At 47.2% G+C, this 18583-nt stretch overlaps 1 protein-coding gene across 1 annotated transcript in view; it reads right to left on the bottom strand.

Moving 5' to 3' along the window:
- VAT1L (vesicle amine transport 1 like) overlaps positions 1-17856 on the bottom strand; it is a 151388-nt gene extending 133532 nt beyond the window's left edge. Inside the window, exon 1 of the mRNA XM_082607570.1 lies at positions 17367-17856. Within this exon, the coding sequence (XP_082463696.1) occupies positions 17367-17593 (227 nt within the window). The 5' untranslated portion in view covers positions 17594-17856. The remainder of the gene's footprint in view (positions 1-17366) is intronic.
- Between the last annotated feature and the right edge of the window lie 727 nt (positions 17857-18583).

Consider the following 18583-nt stretch of genomic DNA (forward strand, 5'->3'; position numbering starts at 1 on the left):
AGCTTTTGCTTACTGGCTCCTTCTCACGTGGGTAGCTTCATCTCCCTGAACCTAAGTTTCCTTATCTCAAAAATGGGTTAGTAATACCCTCACCCTTTCAGGGGTTGGTGTGGATGGCATGTGACAGTACATGTAAAGCAGAATGCTTCACATACCATAAGTGCTCAATAAGTGTGAGCTGCTATCATCGTCATCACCACCATCACCACCACCACCACCATCATCATCATCATCAACACACAAAGAAGGCGTCATAGGTCAGGCCCCCTAGGAAGCAACTCTGAGACTGAGGTTTGCATGCCAGAGGGTTTATAGGGAGTTCTCCAGGGAACACCTGTATGGGGGTGAGGGGAACTGGATTGAGTAGATGAAGAGGTTGAAACACTGATGTAATAGTAAAAAGGACTCAATTTATCCATGGAAAGTTCTGGAACTAGGACGGTCCCCTCAAGTTATGATGAATCAAGGCAAAGGGACTGAACTTTTTACCCTTGCATCAACTGGTCATTGGATGAGAGCCGCCCCCAGGGAGGGGATCTGATCTTGGGCAAGGATGCTTGCCTCTGCTGAGGGCAGTTCCTCCGGAGGCACGCAGCTGCGAACCCTCAGCAGCCATCACTTCCTGTAGCTGGGGGAATGAGCACCTCGGTCCTAAAAGAGGGTTCTGGGTAGTGTACCACAGTATCCACTACAAGAGGGATGTTGTGATCTTCCTTTATTGGGTTTTATTCCCCTCCAGGCACAGAGCAGTGGTCACTGATGGTGAGCATTTATGGAGGTGTCCTTTGTACAGTGGTCCCTGAAGAGGAAAGGTCTAGGCATTCTTATAACCAATGCTGGGAAGGCAGAAAAGAGGATGAGATCTTTAAATTGGGGCCTGAAAGAATGAGAGGAAAGGGAAAGGGAAGATTTGTAGAGATCAAGGCGTTGAGGAGACAGACTAAGAAAAAAGAGAAGGGTAAAGGTGGATGAACCATCAAAACACATGCAGGAGTTGATCTTAAATATTCTCATTACAAAAAAGAAATGGTCACAAAGTGATAGGATGGAGGCAGCTAATAGGACAGTGGTAATCATTTTGCAATTTACAAAAGTTGTACACTTGTGCACTTTAAACTTACACCATGTTAAGTGTCAAGTGTATCTCAATGATGCTGGGGAAAGAAAAAAAGAGCCTTTTACAGGGTTTAATAGACAATTTTCACTATGAAAAAATATGCATGCAAGGTTGGTAAATTGCTTGGGGAAATCCATGAAAAATAGTAGCTCAGGGCTTTCTAGGTGTCTGCGGGAAGGCGGGAATCACAGGATGCTGGAGAAGACCCAGACACCAGGGGAACATGGTCAAATCCCACATGGGGAGTCTGCAATTCCCTCTACCTGGTGAACATCAACAACCCAGCACCCATGGCAGCCTCTCCCAGAGGCTCCTAATGGGAGGCTTTGCTCTGAGCAAAAGCAGCCCCGGAAGCTGTGCCCTTCCTCATTCTGCTCTGGTCTTGCTGCTGCAATGTTTATCAAAGCACTGAATTCCCAATCCAAGTCGGGCCAAAGAAGTACACGTTTGAATCATTCCCTCATGTTCCCAGAATGGAAGTTTTCGTTTTTGTTTCTTCACTGCAGCTGATAACTTGAAAACACCTAGGACCACAGGCATTGATCTCAGAAAATCTTGCTCCCAATTCTTTTTTTTTTTCTTTTTCCTTTCTTTTTGGCTTTAAGTACCTATTTTATGATCTCAAGACTATGAAAATAGACTGATACAAATCTGCTATGGAAGAATAAACACTTTTTATCAGAACAAGGAGACCTTTCATGCACATCTCAAATGGCATCTTTCACTGGGGAACAGCCAGAATTGTCCTGGATGGACCTCAGGAGACAGAACCCACCTGAGCTCTATCAGAAGTTGGAAAGAGTGTCTTATGACAGATGCCGAGAACAATCTAGTGGTTACCAGTGGGGAGAGGCAAGGGGGAGGGGCAAAAAAGGGTGGGGAATTAAGAGGTAAAAACTACCATGTATAAAATAAATAAGCTACAACCCAGGGAATATAGGCAATAGTTTACAATAACTAGAAATGGAGCATAACTTTAAAAAATTGTGAATCACTATGTTATACACCTGAAACTTGCACAGTGTTGTACATCAACTATGCTGTAATAAAAAAGGAATGCAAACATAACAAAACATTATAGAAAAGAGGGAGTAACCTCTGAACAAATAGTTTTGCTTCCGCTAAGATCTTCATCGACTAGTGTGTAGACTACTCTTCAAATCCTCAACCCAGAATAAATAACTAAAAACTGACATTCAAATTGACTAAATAATTTGAAATGACATGTAAGCGAAAGAGACAGGAGAGAAATTTTCAACTCAGAAATGTTCGACTCCACCACATTTTCTAAACAGCCTGTCATGTTTGATGCTAAAACACAGCATGGGATAGAGTTAAGAGCCCGAATTCTAAAATGAACCTCCTGGTTTAAAAATCTCATCCCTCTACTTAAAAACCAACCAACCAACCAACAAGAGCAACAAAAACCTCCACAAAAAAACCCAGAAAACTTTCTGGTTACAAGTACACCATTTTCCTTCCGTCCCCAGAGAGAATAAAATATAAAGAAGATAAGAAAAAAAAAAAGAGTGTGTTATGGACGCTCAGACCCCCTTCTGCCCGTCACTGGCCACGGCCCCCGACAGCGGCCTCCTTCGTGTCTGCCTCCACGCGATCCTACTTACCTTGTTTAACCATTATTTTTAGGTGTGAAACATGAAGTTCTCTGACACATCTGATGTTTTTCATAACCTACCGCTTTACTTATTAAGTAAATAATGCTGTTGTTGCCCAGCCCAGATCCCTTTATCTACAACATAGGACCTGAATTGTGAGGGCAATACAGATTGAGCTATAGTTGTACAGGTCTGTTGTTCCTCAGAGACAAGAAATATATTCCGATCATACGTCCACATTAGTATTCAGAACACATCAGTAGTATTTCAAACATGGAACAAAATGACCAAGGAGGTACACTGAGAATCTAAATATCAAGAGCCATTTTCAACAGCAACAGAAAAGCATGGCATGAATGGGTCCAAAACAAGCTCTCCTTGATGCCAAGACTGACCCCTTGATTTCTGGACCTGGAGTTATTTATTTACTCTCAGCCTCTCCTGGGGACACAGCAGGTATTTATTCCTAAGAAGGTTCTTGAAAAGGTTAAAATCTCTGTGGTTCAGGTTAGATGTTGACAGAGTCATTGACTTCAAACAGGTGCCTGGCAATGACTGGTTGTGTAGAACATTCAAACTAACTTAATTTAAATTCATCAGACCTTCCATGATTTGGGACTTGGCTCAGGGCTAATGTTACAACAGTGACAATGACACCTCTGTGTCCCAAGAGTTCACAGATCAATGAAATAAATGACTTCACAGTATGACAATTCCCTAACAGGCAGTGGGATACGGGTCACAGCTAGTGCAGGGAGGGCAGTTACTAACTCACTTTGCAGAAGTCATGGACGTTCCACAGCTAAGCCCTTTGCTTCCATTCTCCCAAGCTCTCCAGCCTCATCCCACCTCTCCATGAGGGGAGAAAGCATTATGAGACAGTGCAGAGCGCTTACTGCTTGACTTCTCACTGGAGCCCCAGAGGGGCAGGGTTCCCACAGAGAAACAGTCAATTTTTGCTATAACGTGACAGCTATCTCCTAAGTCATTGCTGCTGATAAAAACTATGCTTCCTGAAACAGTTGTTTCAATGGGAAAACGAATAAGGTAGACTAGAGCAACATTGTCCAAAGAATATTCTGCAGTGATGGAAATGTTCTGTATCTGCTCTGTCCAGTATGGCATCCACTAGCCATGTGTGGTTACTGAACACTTGAAGTGTGGCTAGTGTGGGTGAGGAACTGAACTTTTAATTTTACTTAATTAGTATTTAAATTTAATTAGCCTTTATTAGAGAAATGTGAATCAAACCTACCATGAGGTACCACCTCACAGCAGTCAGAAGGGCTATCGTTAAAAAGTCTACAAATAGCAAATGCTGGAGAGGGTGTGTAGGAAAGGGAACCCTCCTAAACTGTTGGTGGGAATGTAAATTGGTGCAACCACTATGGAGAACAGTCTGGAGGTTCCTTAAAAAACTAAAAATAGAGTTACCATATGATCCAGCAATCCCACTCCTGGGCATGTACCCAGAAAAGATGAAAACTCAAATTCAAAAAGATACATGCACCCCAGTATTCATAGCAGCACTATTTACAATAGCCAAGACTTGGAAGCAACCTAAATGTCCATCGACAGATGAGTGGATGAAGAAGATGTGGTACATATATACCATGGAATACTACTCAGCAATAAAAAAGAATGAAATAATGCCATTTGCAGCAACATGGATGCAACTAGAGATTATCATACTAAGTGAAGTCAGAAAGAGAAAGACAAATACCATAAGATATCACTTCTATGTGGAATCTAAAACATGACACAGATGAACTTATTAACGAAACAGAAACAGACTCACAGACATAGAGAACAGACTTGTGGTTACCAAAGAGGAAAGGGGGTGGGGAGGGATAAATTAGGAGTTTGGAATTAGCAGATACAAACTACTATATATGAAATAGATAAATAACAAGGTCCTGCTGTATAGCTCAGGGAACTATATTCAATATCCTGTAATAAACCATAAAGGAAAAGCATGAAACATAATATGTATATGTAAAACTGAATCACTTTGCTGTACATCAGAAACTAACACGACGTTGTAAATCGACTCTACTTCAGTTAAACAAATTAATTAGCCTAAGACGGAGGCAGTAACACAGTCACTACCCTGCTGTCCTCCTCATGGACTGTGCGCAATTCCAAGGCAGAGTTTGCCTTAAAATCCATTTTTCCCACGTTCTCTGCTTAGCCCAGGGTATATTCTAGCCTTGCCAACGATGATTCCTCCACTGAAGGTGTAAGTAGGAAAACACCGAGGAGTGATTCAAGCTCTTTCCTTCCTTCTGCTAGAGGGAATTATTGGTTGGCAGCCTTGTGTTGCAAAGGGAAAGCCAAAGGGAAAGCCGAGAAGAACAAAGACCTGCTTGATTGATGTGCTTTGGGAAGAGCAAATATTTATCCTGGAAGATAAAAGAATAGATGTGAAAGGTGAGCAAAGATAGATGCAAAAGACGAGAGATAGCAAGGGCAGGCAGGGGTTGAGCATCTGGGGGAGTTTCAAGAGCACAGGGAGAGAGTCTGGAGGGGGCAGGAGGCAGTGAGGGGATCTAAACGGGAAGAGAAGGTTTTCGAGAAGTTTTTCTCCATGGCACGGATGGATCCAGCTTTGGTGTTTTCTGAAGGACTCAACAGAATTTGACAGTGCTTCTCAGTTATATTGGAAACTGGGTTTCTATTCAAGGGTGAATCATGCCAGCTAAATCTAGGATACAAAAGGAAGAAAGAAGAGGAAAAGGAACAAAAAATGTTGAGAGAGCAAAAAGAAGTCACGTGTCCCATAAACGCTGTTGGCTGAGGGCAGAGATGTGGACTCAGTGGGTAGAGGGGGTGCAAACTGCCTTTGCTCTTTATTTCCTACGAAGGAGCAGTCCCAGGGGCATGGGACGTCTCCTCTGCGGTCAGACAGAAATGTTCTCCAGTATCTGAAAGCAGAAAGGGCTGTCTTTGGGAAGGTGGGCACGTTTCTAGCTGCATTACGCATCCTGGGTTCTGGCTGCAGAAACGTTGAGTCAAGAGTTTATTACAGGGTCCCCAGTTGGAACAGTTTCATTCAGTTTAGCTGGAGGATACAGAGAATCCAATTACGAAATCATTCAGACCAATCATAGGAACAGTGGGTTTAATAGCTCCCCATTAGCTGATTGCACTCTGTGTAGAATAGATAAATGAAAAGCCATTCTTTCTGATCTTAGGCAGGGATCTGTTTATTTTTTATTTAAGTCTGTTACTTGATGGATTGTCTATTTTAAGAAGCAGGTATGTCTGCATTGGGAGGAAGGAGAGGAGGCTTTGTAGAGTGCAGTTTGAAAGTCTCATCAGAGTTTACTGCAGAATTTAGAGTGTCTGAGCCCTACTATGTATCTATTTGGCTGAAGAGCAGATAAGCCTTCTGGGGGAAAGAGAAAAACTCATCCTAAGGGTAATCTGAGTTGGAGAACAGAAGCCTAGATGAAGAAGCCTGTGGCAATGCAAGAGGAAGGTTTGACTCTGAATGTGGTGTTTGGTCCAACTCAGATTGCCCTTCAACTTCAGGGGCTTGTGTCTAGGACTGAGCAGTGAAGAGTGGGAGTGAAGTTTGATTTCAGCAAACCCGGGCTGAAATCCCAGCTCTCTTTGTCTTATGAGATGTGTGATCTTTAGCAAGTTCCCTTATTTCTCTGATCCTTTCCCTTCATCTGGAAAATGTTTGGTATCATAGAAATTTCTAAAGAACCCTTAATGTGGTGCCCATGGCACACAGAAATCACTCAGTAAAGGTCATTATGATAATTATGATGATAAATGATTAATGACAAGAGTGTCATTATTATAAGCTCCAAACAGGAGGAGGAATAATACAGAAGGTAGCATATGCTGCTTTATAACCTGCATTGGGTGGAAAGGGGACCACAGCCTAAGCAGAGGGCCAGGCTCCACCTGGGTTGGAGAAGAAATGGGGAAACATGCTGGGTGGCTTTGGTCTATGGGAAGCACAGAGCCACAGGCGAGGGTCACAGTCAATGGGGAGCCAGAACTGTGCTTCTGAGCATCCAAGCTACAACCCCTAAGAAACCCTTGCAACTATCTGGGAAGTATTGAAGGTGGGGGGCCTGACACCCACAAAGGAAGGTAGGAACAGAGTCATGGACATACTGTTTTAAAAGGGGCTTTTTTTTCCCCAATAGCTTGAAATATTTATTCATTTACTTTCCAGTTTTACTGAGCTATAATTGACACACTATTAATTTAAGGTGTACAACATGATTTGATGTGTGTGTATCTTACACAAGGGATTACCACCATATGTTTAGTTTAGAAATATTGTTTGAACACCCAGGCTGGCAGGGCCTGGCATCCCCAGGTGTACAAGCATTGCAGGAACACTTGAGTTCAAGTGCTCTTGGAATAACCATCATCAGAAGCAGCACACCGGGTTCTCTCCAAGAGCCCTAGCCTCCGGTCCCCGATGGAGCCGCACGGCAATATGGAGGAAATGACAGAGCATCTTGAGAAGTCAGAGGCCCACATTTCCCAGCCTCGGGAAAGTAGTTATTAGAGGGTTCAAAAAGTGATCTCTAGGGGCTTCCCTGGTGGTGCAGTGGTTGAGAATCCGCCTGCCAATGCAGGGGACACGGGTTCGAGCTCTGATCTGGGAAGATCCCACATGCCGCAGAGCAACTAAGCCCGTGCACCACAACTACTGAGCCCGTGTGCCACAACTACTGAAGCCCGCGTGCCTAGAGCCCATGCTCCGCCACAAGAGAAGCCACTGCAATGAGAAGCCTGCGCACCGCAACGAAGAGTAGACCCCGCTCGCCGCAACTAGAGAAGGCCCGTGTGCAGCAACGAAGACCCAACGCAGCCAAAAATAAATAAATAAATTTTTTTTTTAAAAAAAGTGATCTCTAGTTTCAAGAGAACAGACTGTGTCAAGCAGAAGTAAAACTCTCCAAAAACATAGCTCCTTTGGTATTCTTTCAAGTCCCCACTCAAAGACCCGCGTGCTGGAGAGATGTAGACTTCTGTCAGAGAAAGCTGAGATGGCAGAGGGGAGGCTGAAGGCACTCTAGCGTGGACGGGCCACTGTTTGTATGAGGACCGTCACATTTACAAGTGACACTGCCGCTTCTGCCAAAACGTTCACTAACAATTTGGGGAAAGTCGGTAACATTGGGCTGGCCAAACAGTTTGTTTGGGCTTTGCCATAAGGTGGTACGGAAAAACCCGAACGAACTTTTTGGCCAACCCAATATATTCACTCATTCCCCCAAACACTGATTGAGCACCTACTGTTACCCAAGCCCCAGGCTTGGTGTTCATCACTTAAATGAGAACAGAGAGAGTTTCTGGAATGTCCAAGACGACCAGAGATTTAAAAGATGATGGGCCTCAAAGTTGAAAATATTATATATGTTATTTAATACGATTTAGTAACTTGGTGCTGAGAGATGTAAAGTCCCAAGACAGGGAATGGAGCTGCCTTCTCCAGTCCCCTGCCGGATTCTTCACTTTTCCTGGGTGAAGAAGCATCTCCTGTCCCCCATGATGACGGCCATTTTGATCAGTCCAGTGTGTCTCTTACCTGCGCCGTCTGATAACTGCCCTCCATTCCATTTAGAGTATCTACCCCACCCCCACCCCGAACACACACACACACACACACACACACACACACACACACACGCTTCATGAGCTCCTGGTGGGGCTCTCAATCGTGAGGCTCCATTCTTCTAGGTCAGAATAGAACAGAATGGGGCACAAATGTGGCCAATCACCACACTCCCTTGGGCCAAACAGAGAGAGGGACATCCAGGGGCTGGTGTGTGATTCATGAAGGGCCAATCAGATTTCTTCCTTGATATATGAAAATCAGGAGAAGAAAGTTCTCTTTGCAGTGGGGCTTGCTAAACTTGCAGAAGGCAGCTGGGGCGAAAGGCCGCCATCTTTCCAAGTCTCAAGAAGGCAGCTCATTGCAGTAGGAGCACGTGAAGCTAACAGACGAGGAGAGAGAAGATAAAAGATGGAAGGAAAGGGGAGCGCCTAGAAGCCCGGGGACAAGTTCATCATGATAGTCACCAAGGCTGAAATGAAGGAAAGAGAGGTCAGAGCAAAAGCGACTGGTCTTCTTTTTGAAGATCCCTAAGCTTGGCCCAGCTTCTGGAACACAGCAGGAGCACGATACATTGTGGTTCCATTTCCTCTCTTGTTCCTTCAGGAATTCATCTGGATCTTCTTGTTTACATCATGCCATGGTGGCACATTCTGTCCAGGCTACTTTTTTTTTTTTTTTTTTTTTGCTGTATGTGTGCCTCTCACTGTTGTGGCCTCTCCCGTTGTGGAGCACAGGCTCCGGACGCTCAGGCTCAGTGGCCATGGTCCACAGGCCCAGCCGCTCTGCAGCATGTGAGAACCTCCCGGACCAGGGCACAAACCTGTGTCCCCTGCATCAGCAGGCGGACTCCCAACCACTGCGTCACCAGGGAAGCCCTGTCCAGGCTACTTTTGATGTTAGGGTCTTGTACCCTTTGGGGAAGACATGTGGAATCTGAATAGGGACTCCATTCAGAAAACTTTATGACACATGGAGGGACTTTCTAATGTCCTATTTTTTTGCACCTCCTCCTTACCACACCATTAATATATATTAAACATACATTATACGACAAGGACTTCATTCATTCAACAAATATTAAATATGCCAACATTATTGCTATATACTTTAGACATGATCTCTCTTTTGATCCTGACACACACAAAATTATCCCATAAGGACTATAATTATACCCATATTACAGATAAGCAAACTGCGGTTTCAAATGAGTAAGTCATTTTCCCAAGTTTATAGAGATTGCTTAAAATGATCAGATTCAGGACTTGAATCCACATCTGCTTCACTTCAAACATTAACTCTTTTATAACCAAAAGCATCCTGCCTCCCATCCAGTTTGGGTGTTTAGTCAGTGCCAGCCCAAAAAATGAATCATTATCATTCTTCTCACAGAAGATAATTACCCTGCAATGGGCTCTGGGGACTACAGGTGTTTGGAAAAGTCAGGAGTAAGAGAACCCAGTGCTTTAACTTGCCAAGGGGTTTCTGTTTGGGGAACCACTGACTCGCATGTTCCTGCCCCCAGGACAGTGCTGGGGAAGAGGCTTAGGCTGAGAGATCAAGGGTCACTGACGGAAGGAGATTGAGGACAGAAGCTCACTGCAGGCTGTCATCAAGAAAATACCACGGGCTTCCCTCGTGGCGTAGTGGTTGAGAATCCGCCTGCTGATGCAGGGGACACGGGTTTGTGCCCCGGTCCGGGAAGATCCCACATGCCGCGGAGCGGCTAGGCCCGTGAGCCATGGCCGCTGAGCCTGCGCATCCGGAGCCTGTGCTCCGCAATGGGAGAGACCACAACAGTGAGAGGCCCACGTACCGTAAAAAAAAAAAAAAAAAAAAGAAAATATCACATTTAAAGATGAAAAAGCCCCTTTCACTGGAGCATCTGTTTTGTCTCTTGGGTCTTCAAACATTACATTTACTCATTTTAATACCATGGCTCCAACCGATGTTCTGTGTGAGATCACACATGGAGGAATTAAACTAATTTGAGATTACACGCCCACTGCCCTTTCCTAGGAAGAGCGTCTTCTTGTTTCTAATTAAACGTTTTCTTCTGACAAATGCCAAGATGCCAAAAAAGATCCCTATGAAGAATAAGAAGTGGCAGGAACTTGGGGTCACGGGGGCGCTATTTCCCATGTCTAGGTGAGCTTTGTTGTTGGCGCTGAATGTCAGTGATTTGCCCAAAGGTCGTGGGATTTTGGGTTCTTCTGGATGAGTGTGAACCAAACTCCAGAGGCTGGGCTGTTTTGCACACCCAGCTATCAGAGAAATCTGTGCTGCTACCCCCAAATGAGTGTGCGCAGAGCTGGTGTTAGGGTAGCAATACATTCAGTCCAAATCCATTCCCAACCCTGGGCATAAGACTCAAAAGCCAGCACCCTACTCCCTGCTGCCCACGTAGTTTGGTGGGAGATTATCAGGACAGGGAATGGGAGGATGGGGTCATCATGTCCCAGTTCTGTCTTTTGCAGCCCTGGTAACAGAGGAAGGAAAATAACTTTTACTGAGTGCCCACTATGTGCAAGGAGCAGTGAGGACTTTCACAGCCTCTCAGCCAGTCTTCATAACAATACCAAAAAGAGGGTGTTATTACCAACGTGAGGATACGGACAAGGTGAAAGTGCTGTCTGCCTACCGTCACACAGCCATGGGTGAGGTAGGGTTAGGGTAAGAGCTCAGATCTGTTGTAGCTTCTCACTCTTTACACTTCATCTCGGAGTCCCTTTTCCTTAGCAAGTAAAGATGATAAACTCATGGGTGAGCGGCAGATGAAAAATGACGAGGATGATAGGCTTTATTGCTACAAAGATGCTGCTGGTGGAGGGTAGAGTGAGCTTGAGTATCAGTCATCACTCCCTTTGCCCATCATGAGCCACTGCCATTGGCTTCTGTCTAATTAAGATCAGGCTGCTGTTTATGGGAACCTGCTCTATGTCAGATGTCCTATAACATGGTCTACATTTCCTTTTTGAATGAAATAGAAGACACACTGATTCTGGGCTTCCTTTCTTCCTCGAATTGCTGGGGAGACAGGAAGTCCATTCCATTATTGGATCAAGAGCAAACATTGCCACCATCACCAGCCCTCTCCAGGGAGGACACAGATAATGGGGAAACGCAAACTTCGATGAATAAGAAAAACCCCAGAAGCAGCATCTCTACCTTCTCGTCACCAAACGGGGCTCAGTGTGACTCAGCAGAGTCATCCTTTCCTATCAAGTCCTCATGGCCCCATCCAACACAGGTGACTCAGAACACTTTATTCCAGTCTCTGTGCCATGGTGGCTCCTGGCTCGGGTCTTGAGACCCTAGAAGCAATTTCTCAGTTTTACAAACATCTGTGTCACTTAACCTCATACACTCCATTTGTTTATTTAAATAAACTCAGGGAAGATCATATTGGCCATATTTCATTGGATTGGCCTTGTCAGGGACACTTTAATGCTGTGTGGTTTGGTAACATCCTGCACTCAAGTTGCCAATGTAGCCATAGCCCAATGGAGGCCACAGGGGCAGAGGAAGGAACTCAGTGTCTTGAGTGATGATTATATCGAATCAGCACGGGTGTTCTGGGTCAACAGCCATAGCAGTGTGATCCTAGGTGGGTCCCAAAAGCATCCCAGACCACAGAAATGGACAGAAAGTGAATGTGGTTCAGAAGCACAATGGCCAGTTTGGGAGACAAGATGGCACCATGCAATTTTGAGTCTTATCAGCTATACTTCAAATCAGTCAAATGCATCCATGGTTCTTTCTCTGTAGTTCCGATTCTGGTCTTTGTGTCTGTCTGCCTCTCTCTGTCTCTTGGTCTTTCATTGTCTCTCTGTCCATTGTGCCTTTGTCACTGCGTCTCTCTGATAATCAGACTCCCACATGTAAAGAGTCCAGGAACAAGACAGACTAGGATTTTTATACTGCTCATCCACTTAAGAGTTTGTGATCTTAACTTGTCTCCGAATGTCAGTTTCCCCATTGTTAAAATGGAGATCGTAACATTGACCTTGCTGAGTTGCCATTAGTATAAAATGAAACAAAGAGTGTATAGCAGGCAGTTCAGTTGCTGGCTCCTAACAAGTGCCCAATAGATATGAGTTCCCTCCCCAGCTCCAGTGCACTTTACCCTCATGATATATTAGGATCCTACCAATCTGTTGGCTTTCCTCTAGCGTGGCCTGCCCTCGGCCCATTTTCAGATCAGCCAATGGAGCCATTGGCTGATGGCTCAACTATTTTTCATCCAGTTGGTCTCATTCCAGCAGTTTCATGTGGCCTCTTGCTGTAAATCAGTCTGGGAAAATAAATGTCCCCAGTCCATTAGTGCCTTTCCACCACAAGCCAATTTGAGCCACAAAACAGACCAGCTTCTTAATGGCCACTTAAATACATTCCTGCAGCCCAGTCTGGAGACCCTCAGCCTCAAATCCCACCAGCTCCTGTCCAAAAGAACCTCCACTGTTACAAGACTGCTGGCAGCAAAGGCATAGATCAGACCCTTAACACCTGCGGGGGGCAGGGCGGGGGAGACCACAATCCCTGGTTTGCCTAGAACGGTTCCAGTTTGTCCCTGCTATCCCAGAGTAATTACTAGCAGTGTTCTTTCACTCTCCAAAGAGTGCTGGTCTGAATGGTAGACTATAAAAGGTATCTATGGCAACCAAGAATAATAGTTTATAGTAATAATAATAATGTCTAGCATTCATTGATCCCTTGCTCTGTGCCACGCATCACCATAAAGGTCCTGATGCACCGTGGGCTCAGTGTGACTCAGCAGAAACCCCCTTACAGCACTCTGAAGGGAGGTGCTATTATCATCTCCATTTTACAGAGCAGGAAGCTGAAGTTTAGAGCAGTAGGCGACACGGTCAAGGTCAACCAGTGTAGAGGGCGCTGGTTGTGCCCCACTCAGATCCCTTTTACTGGGCAGTGCACCCATCCTCCGGCTGCTGGGAGAGCTGGCTGCTCAGAGCTCAGAGCAGTCCCCGTCCCCTCTTCCACGGGGAACAGAGGCTCCACGTCCCCCCTTGGAAAGCAGCCCAGAGCCCAGAACCGACTGATGACAGGGGCTGGGGGGTGTGTGGCCCAGAAGGCTTCCCCCATTGCTACAAGGTCAGATTGACTCTATGGTACAACTCATGCTCCATAACCCCTGGTGGGATCTAGCTGAGACCCAGCTCTTGCTTGGCTACTTGCCCAGCCCCATCCTGCTTCCCTTGCTCCCCGTCTCCCAAGAGCACCTCTTACATCAGCCACTTCAAAAAGCATCCCTGGGGCCTCCCTGGTGGCGCAGTGGTTGAGAGTCCGCCTGCCGATGCAGGGGATACGGGTTCGTGCCCCGGTCTGGGAGGATCCCATATGCCGCGGAGCGGCTGGGCCCGTGAGCCGCGGCCGCTGGGCCTGCGCGTCCGGAGCCTGTGCTCCGCAACGGGAGAGGCCACAACAGTGAGAGGCCCGCATACCGCAAAAAGAAAAAAAAAAAAAAAAAAAAGCATCCCTGTCCCAGGCTCCGCCTCCGGGGGACCAGTCCTGGGATAGCCAGTTAGCAGGTGGCTGAGCTGGGACTCATGTCTAGGAAGGTCTCACTCTTCATCACTAAGCAGATGTGATATAACACTGCCTATATTATACATCTCCAAGTCATCAAGTCTCCAGGGAGTATGTCGTACAGGCATAGATATGACAACAGTCACAACAACTACCATTTACTTAGTGCCAGCTTTGGGTCCTGCATCTGATCCTCTCAATACCATGATGTTCATTTCAGTATCCCCATTTTGCAGCTGAGGCACAAAAATCTTGGAGAAGTTAAGAGAGATGCTCACCGAGGTTACATGGATACATCTTTCTCCAAAGGCCGGGCGCTTTTTCCCCTCGGCCAGTTAAATCGCTTGCTGTGTAAATTGTTCACTGAGTGGTAGATGAAACAGGCTCCCCATTAAAGTTGATGCTCTGGCAACAATTTAGATGGAAGACTGGGCTATCCCTCCCACCCTGCACACCCCGCAGTGGTTCTTTCTGAGCTGCGTTTGACCATCAAGCCTCCACTTTGGGGGGAAAGCTGTATTACTCTGGGAATGGCCAGAGAATGTTTCCTTAAGCCAGACATAAACAGATCAAAGGAGCCATATTCACTGAAGAAAAGAAAGAAAGCAAGCTTATGTGCCAAAGGTCCGGAGAAGTAAATTACATATCTTGTGGCTTTTCCACAGAGGGAGACAAAATAGAATAAAAGGAAAACAGCAGAGCTTTAAGGAGAAACAAACCAGGATTCAAATCCTATCTCTACTACCTGTGTGATGTTTTAGCAATTTACCAAACATCTCCAGGCCTCAGTTTGCTCTACCATAATACCTACTGCGTTAGACCACAGATGAGACGGGTAAATGAGATAAAATATGTATTTCCCCCAGCCTCTTCCCTTCCATTTCCATAAAATTTATACAGTAACCAACTTGGACCCTCATTCCAGGTCTGAATACTACTAGTTCAGATAAACTAGGCTTTATTCTCTAGCAAAAAGCATATCCTATTTGATGATAAAAGGTTTACATTAAAAATAGAGAATGAGAGAGAGAGAGGGAGAACAGATAAGAGGGAAACCTTCATCCAGGAGGCGATCAGCTGATTCATAAAACTACAGAATGAGTCATCCTGGCTCCAAGGCTAAACTTACAATCAATGGGCATCTTTGGCCAGCCAATCCTAACCTAGTGGACAAAGAAGGGCCCAGCAGGCAATCCTCACAGATTCCAGTCCCCCCTTGCAAAACCGATTATCTCTGCTTCCAGCTTGGGGAAATGAAAATCAATCTGGGCCTTTGCAATACTGTATTCCGAATCCGCCCCCTCACCCCCCATGGCTAGCTAGCTTTCTGAACAACTGGGGTGGGGGATCTGCAGTGATTCCATTGTGTGTGTGTGTGCGTGTGTGTGTGTGCGTGTGTGTGTGTGCGTGTGTGTGTGTGTGTGTGTGTGTGTGTGTGTGTGTAAAACAGGCTTCAGTGTCTGGCTTTGAAAATCAATCTCCCGGCCTTCATCTTGACAGTTATTATTTCCAAATGCTTCAGATCCTCTCAGCATTTATGCAGTAAGCAAAAGGCTGGAGAACCCAGACCTATTTGCCCTGCAGATGACAATCTTTTCTCTTAAAAAGTAGCTTCAACATTTTCACTCTCTGAAAATACACTCTGACAAAGAGTCCTAGAACCCAGTCCTCAATTTGAATGGAGGGTCATAAATTACACACACACACACACACAGTATTTTTGATAGGTGGTTTAGGAAGGAGAATTATCAATACACAGTTTTAATGTTACTAGATAGACATTCTTCAACCAGCAAGTGAAGAAAAATAATGACTCAACAATCCCCCTCCAGGCGTCTTTCCTCCATCCATTCATCCCGCAGTAACTTAGTCATTCAGCAAGAGCTTATTCAGGATATACTGGGTGCCAAGCTCTGCGCTGGGCACTGGGAATTTATTGGTGAGCAGGGCAGAGGTAAGCTCTGCCTTCTGGGATCAGCCAGCTTGGTTCAGTAAGAGTTAACAGAATAGAACTGTATAGGATCCCCCAGTTGGCCAGAGCCTTGTCCCCTGCCCTGAATTTCCCAGGGAGAGGCCCCTGTGTTTAGAGTCAAACATGACCAGCCCCATATGTGATGAGTGAGCCAGAGAGCAGCGACCGCCTCTCTCCAGCCTCCTTCCAGTCTGGCGAATGAAACCTGCGTCTGCTCTCAAAGCGGCAAAGGGGAGGGGAAGCTCCTTTGCCTTTTTCTTGACTCTAGATTGTTCCCAGATTCTGAGTTTGGGGGTCTAACCTGGTGAGCTGGCTGCTGCTTTTAGGGAGCAGTGTCTGTTGGGGGCTTTAAAAAACCGCGATGGGAAGGGGTGGGCCCATCTCACTGTGCTAACAGCAACTTACCCTGAAAAGCTTCCCACGCTGCTGCATGGACAACTCAAGAGTGGTGGTCCAGCGAACCCTCTGGGGTGAGCCCTCCCTCCCCAGAATTCCAAGGAAATGACCATATAGTAACAGCACAAGAGAGGCTTAAACACTCCAGGAGGAATCCCAGCCGGTTCGGGGGGTGGGGGGAGGGGAAGGGAGGAGGGGGGCGGCAGGGGGAGGGGGAAGGGAGGAGGGAGGCGGCAGTCTGAAGTTCCCTGGGGAGGAGTGGGGACTAGAAGGGTACTCAGATTGCTGAGCTCCTCCTGAGATGGCAGCGGGAGTTAGGAGAAGATTCAGTTGTTTTGTTTGTTTGTGTCATTCCTCTTCAGAGAAACACAGAAGATGCTTGTGGGGAAAGAGGGGTGATGAAGTAGCAGTTTTGGCCTCACCCCTCACGGGGTTTAGATGCTGGGTACCTAGGATGCTTCCCAGTTCCTCTCCCCGTATCAGACCACTAGGACGGGAGTGTGCAGCGGTGAGGAGGAAGGACGCATTTCCCCAGCCCCGCACTCCGTCCCCAGCCCCACCAGGACAATAGCATAGAGGCTGAAAAGATCCAGTATCAAATCCTGGCCATGCCACTTAGTGGCGGCCGAAAGATCTTGGGTAAATCACTCTCCGAACCCTGGCTGCCGCACCTGTAATGGGGGACAATGATGGTACCTAACTCACTGGGTCCCAGGAAGTATTAAATAAGATCGCTCACATAAAACTCTAAAAAACGAAAGCTCGTACACAGTAAGCCAACGGTTATTTTTTAAGCATGTTGTCGTCAAACCGCCTCTCCTGGCAGCTGAGCTGTCCTACCCCACGGAGAGCTTCCGCCGCGCAATCTTCCAGACCCTGAGTGCTGGGCGCCACATCGACCCTTCCCCTCTCACAGGCTCCTCCGGTCACCCCTAGATCCGGCTTGGGGAAGGCGAGGGCCGCCTCTCAGCATCCTCCCCAGCATCAGCTGGCCCAGGGCCTCGGGGAGGCTCTGAGACCCGGGTGAGGGCGCGGAGGGGGGTGTCCACGGAGGCTCTCCCCCAACCTGCTCCCCGGAGCACTGAGCGCGCAAAGAGAGAAAAAGAGAGAAAGGCGCGGATACTGGACCAGGCTTTGACGCGGATCTTGAGCTCGCCGTCCTGCGGCTCGGGCATGGCCTTCCTGGTGACCCGCAGCTTGTTGAGCCCCCCGAAGCCGGCCAGCACCACGGCGCGCATCTCCTGGGCGTCCCCGAGGCGGTGAGAGCCGCCGCCGCCCTCCGCCGGCTCCTTGACTGCCTCCTTCTCGATCATTTGCTCAGTCTCCTCCGCCTTCTCCACGCCTTCCTTGGCCATGGCGCGCGCGGGCGCGGGGCGCACGGGCTGCAGCGGCTGAGGCGCGGGGGGCTCGGGGCTCCTCTCCCGCGGGTTCCTCCTGTTGAATGTGGGATGCTCAGCGGTGCAATGGCTGCAGCCTCTGCGAGCAGCGCCGCGGTCCACAGCCTCCGCCGTAATCCTCCCAAGAGCCGCGCCCCTGTCCGCCCCACCTCGCTCCCCACCGCTCTTCCCTGCCCGATCAAAGCCTCAACTCCAGTTTCTCAACCAGTGTCAAATCAAGCTCTTGATCGTAGACCCAGAGTCCAGATTTGCCCCAAACTCGTGAGTTAAACATGCAGAGAGGACGCCTTGCCCTCCGCTGTGGGCGCAATACTTCGTTATATACGGCGCAGGCTGGGCGCCTTGAAATGGACAGAGATGAATGTCTGGGTCTGGAGGATGCCTCCCCGCCCCAAGGTTGCCTCCTCTCCCACCGACATGAGGGGGCGGGCGGGATAGACTGGAAATGGTGCTTTTTCCCAAACCATCAGTCCCAGCTAGAAGAGAGGAGAGGTTCTGGAAGCTGGAAACTAGAAATCCCTCTCGCTGCCCCAAGGAGTCCAAATCCAGGGTCTTCGCACTCAGGACCTCCAGGGTTATCGCGGATGCTCTCTACGGCATCGCCAGGAGCATCTTCAGATGGCTAATTCTCAGTACCCGCACCATTTGGGGCCGTTAAAGAGGCTCCAAAAAGAATTCAGTACCAGAAAGCGGCCCTGTACTTGATTTGACCTCCCCCCCAGATCAGATCAGTGTGCACCCCTCCGCAACACAGTCATGTACACACACACACACACACACGTGTGTGTGTGTGCACGCACAGCAATAACTGGCTTTTTGTCTTTTGTTATCGAGGCCTTTGAAAAAGAGCTCACGGGAAAATCTTAGATTTTTTTTTTTTTAAGGAAAAAAGTTGGGGGATTGCCTTACAGCAGTTTAAGGAAAGATGCGGTTGAGGAGTGATAGGTG

This window comes from Mesoplodon mirus (genome assembly GCF_964341445.2).
Source record: "Mesoplodon mirus genome assembly, chromosome: 19".
Taxonomy (NCBI): domain Eukaryota; kingdom Metazoa; phylum Chordata; class Mammalia; order Artiodactyla; family Ziphiidae; genus Mesoplodon; species Mesoplodon mirus.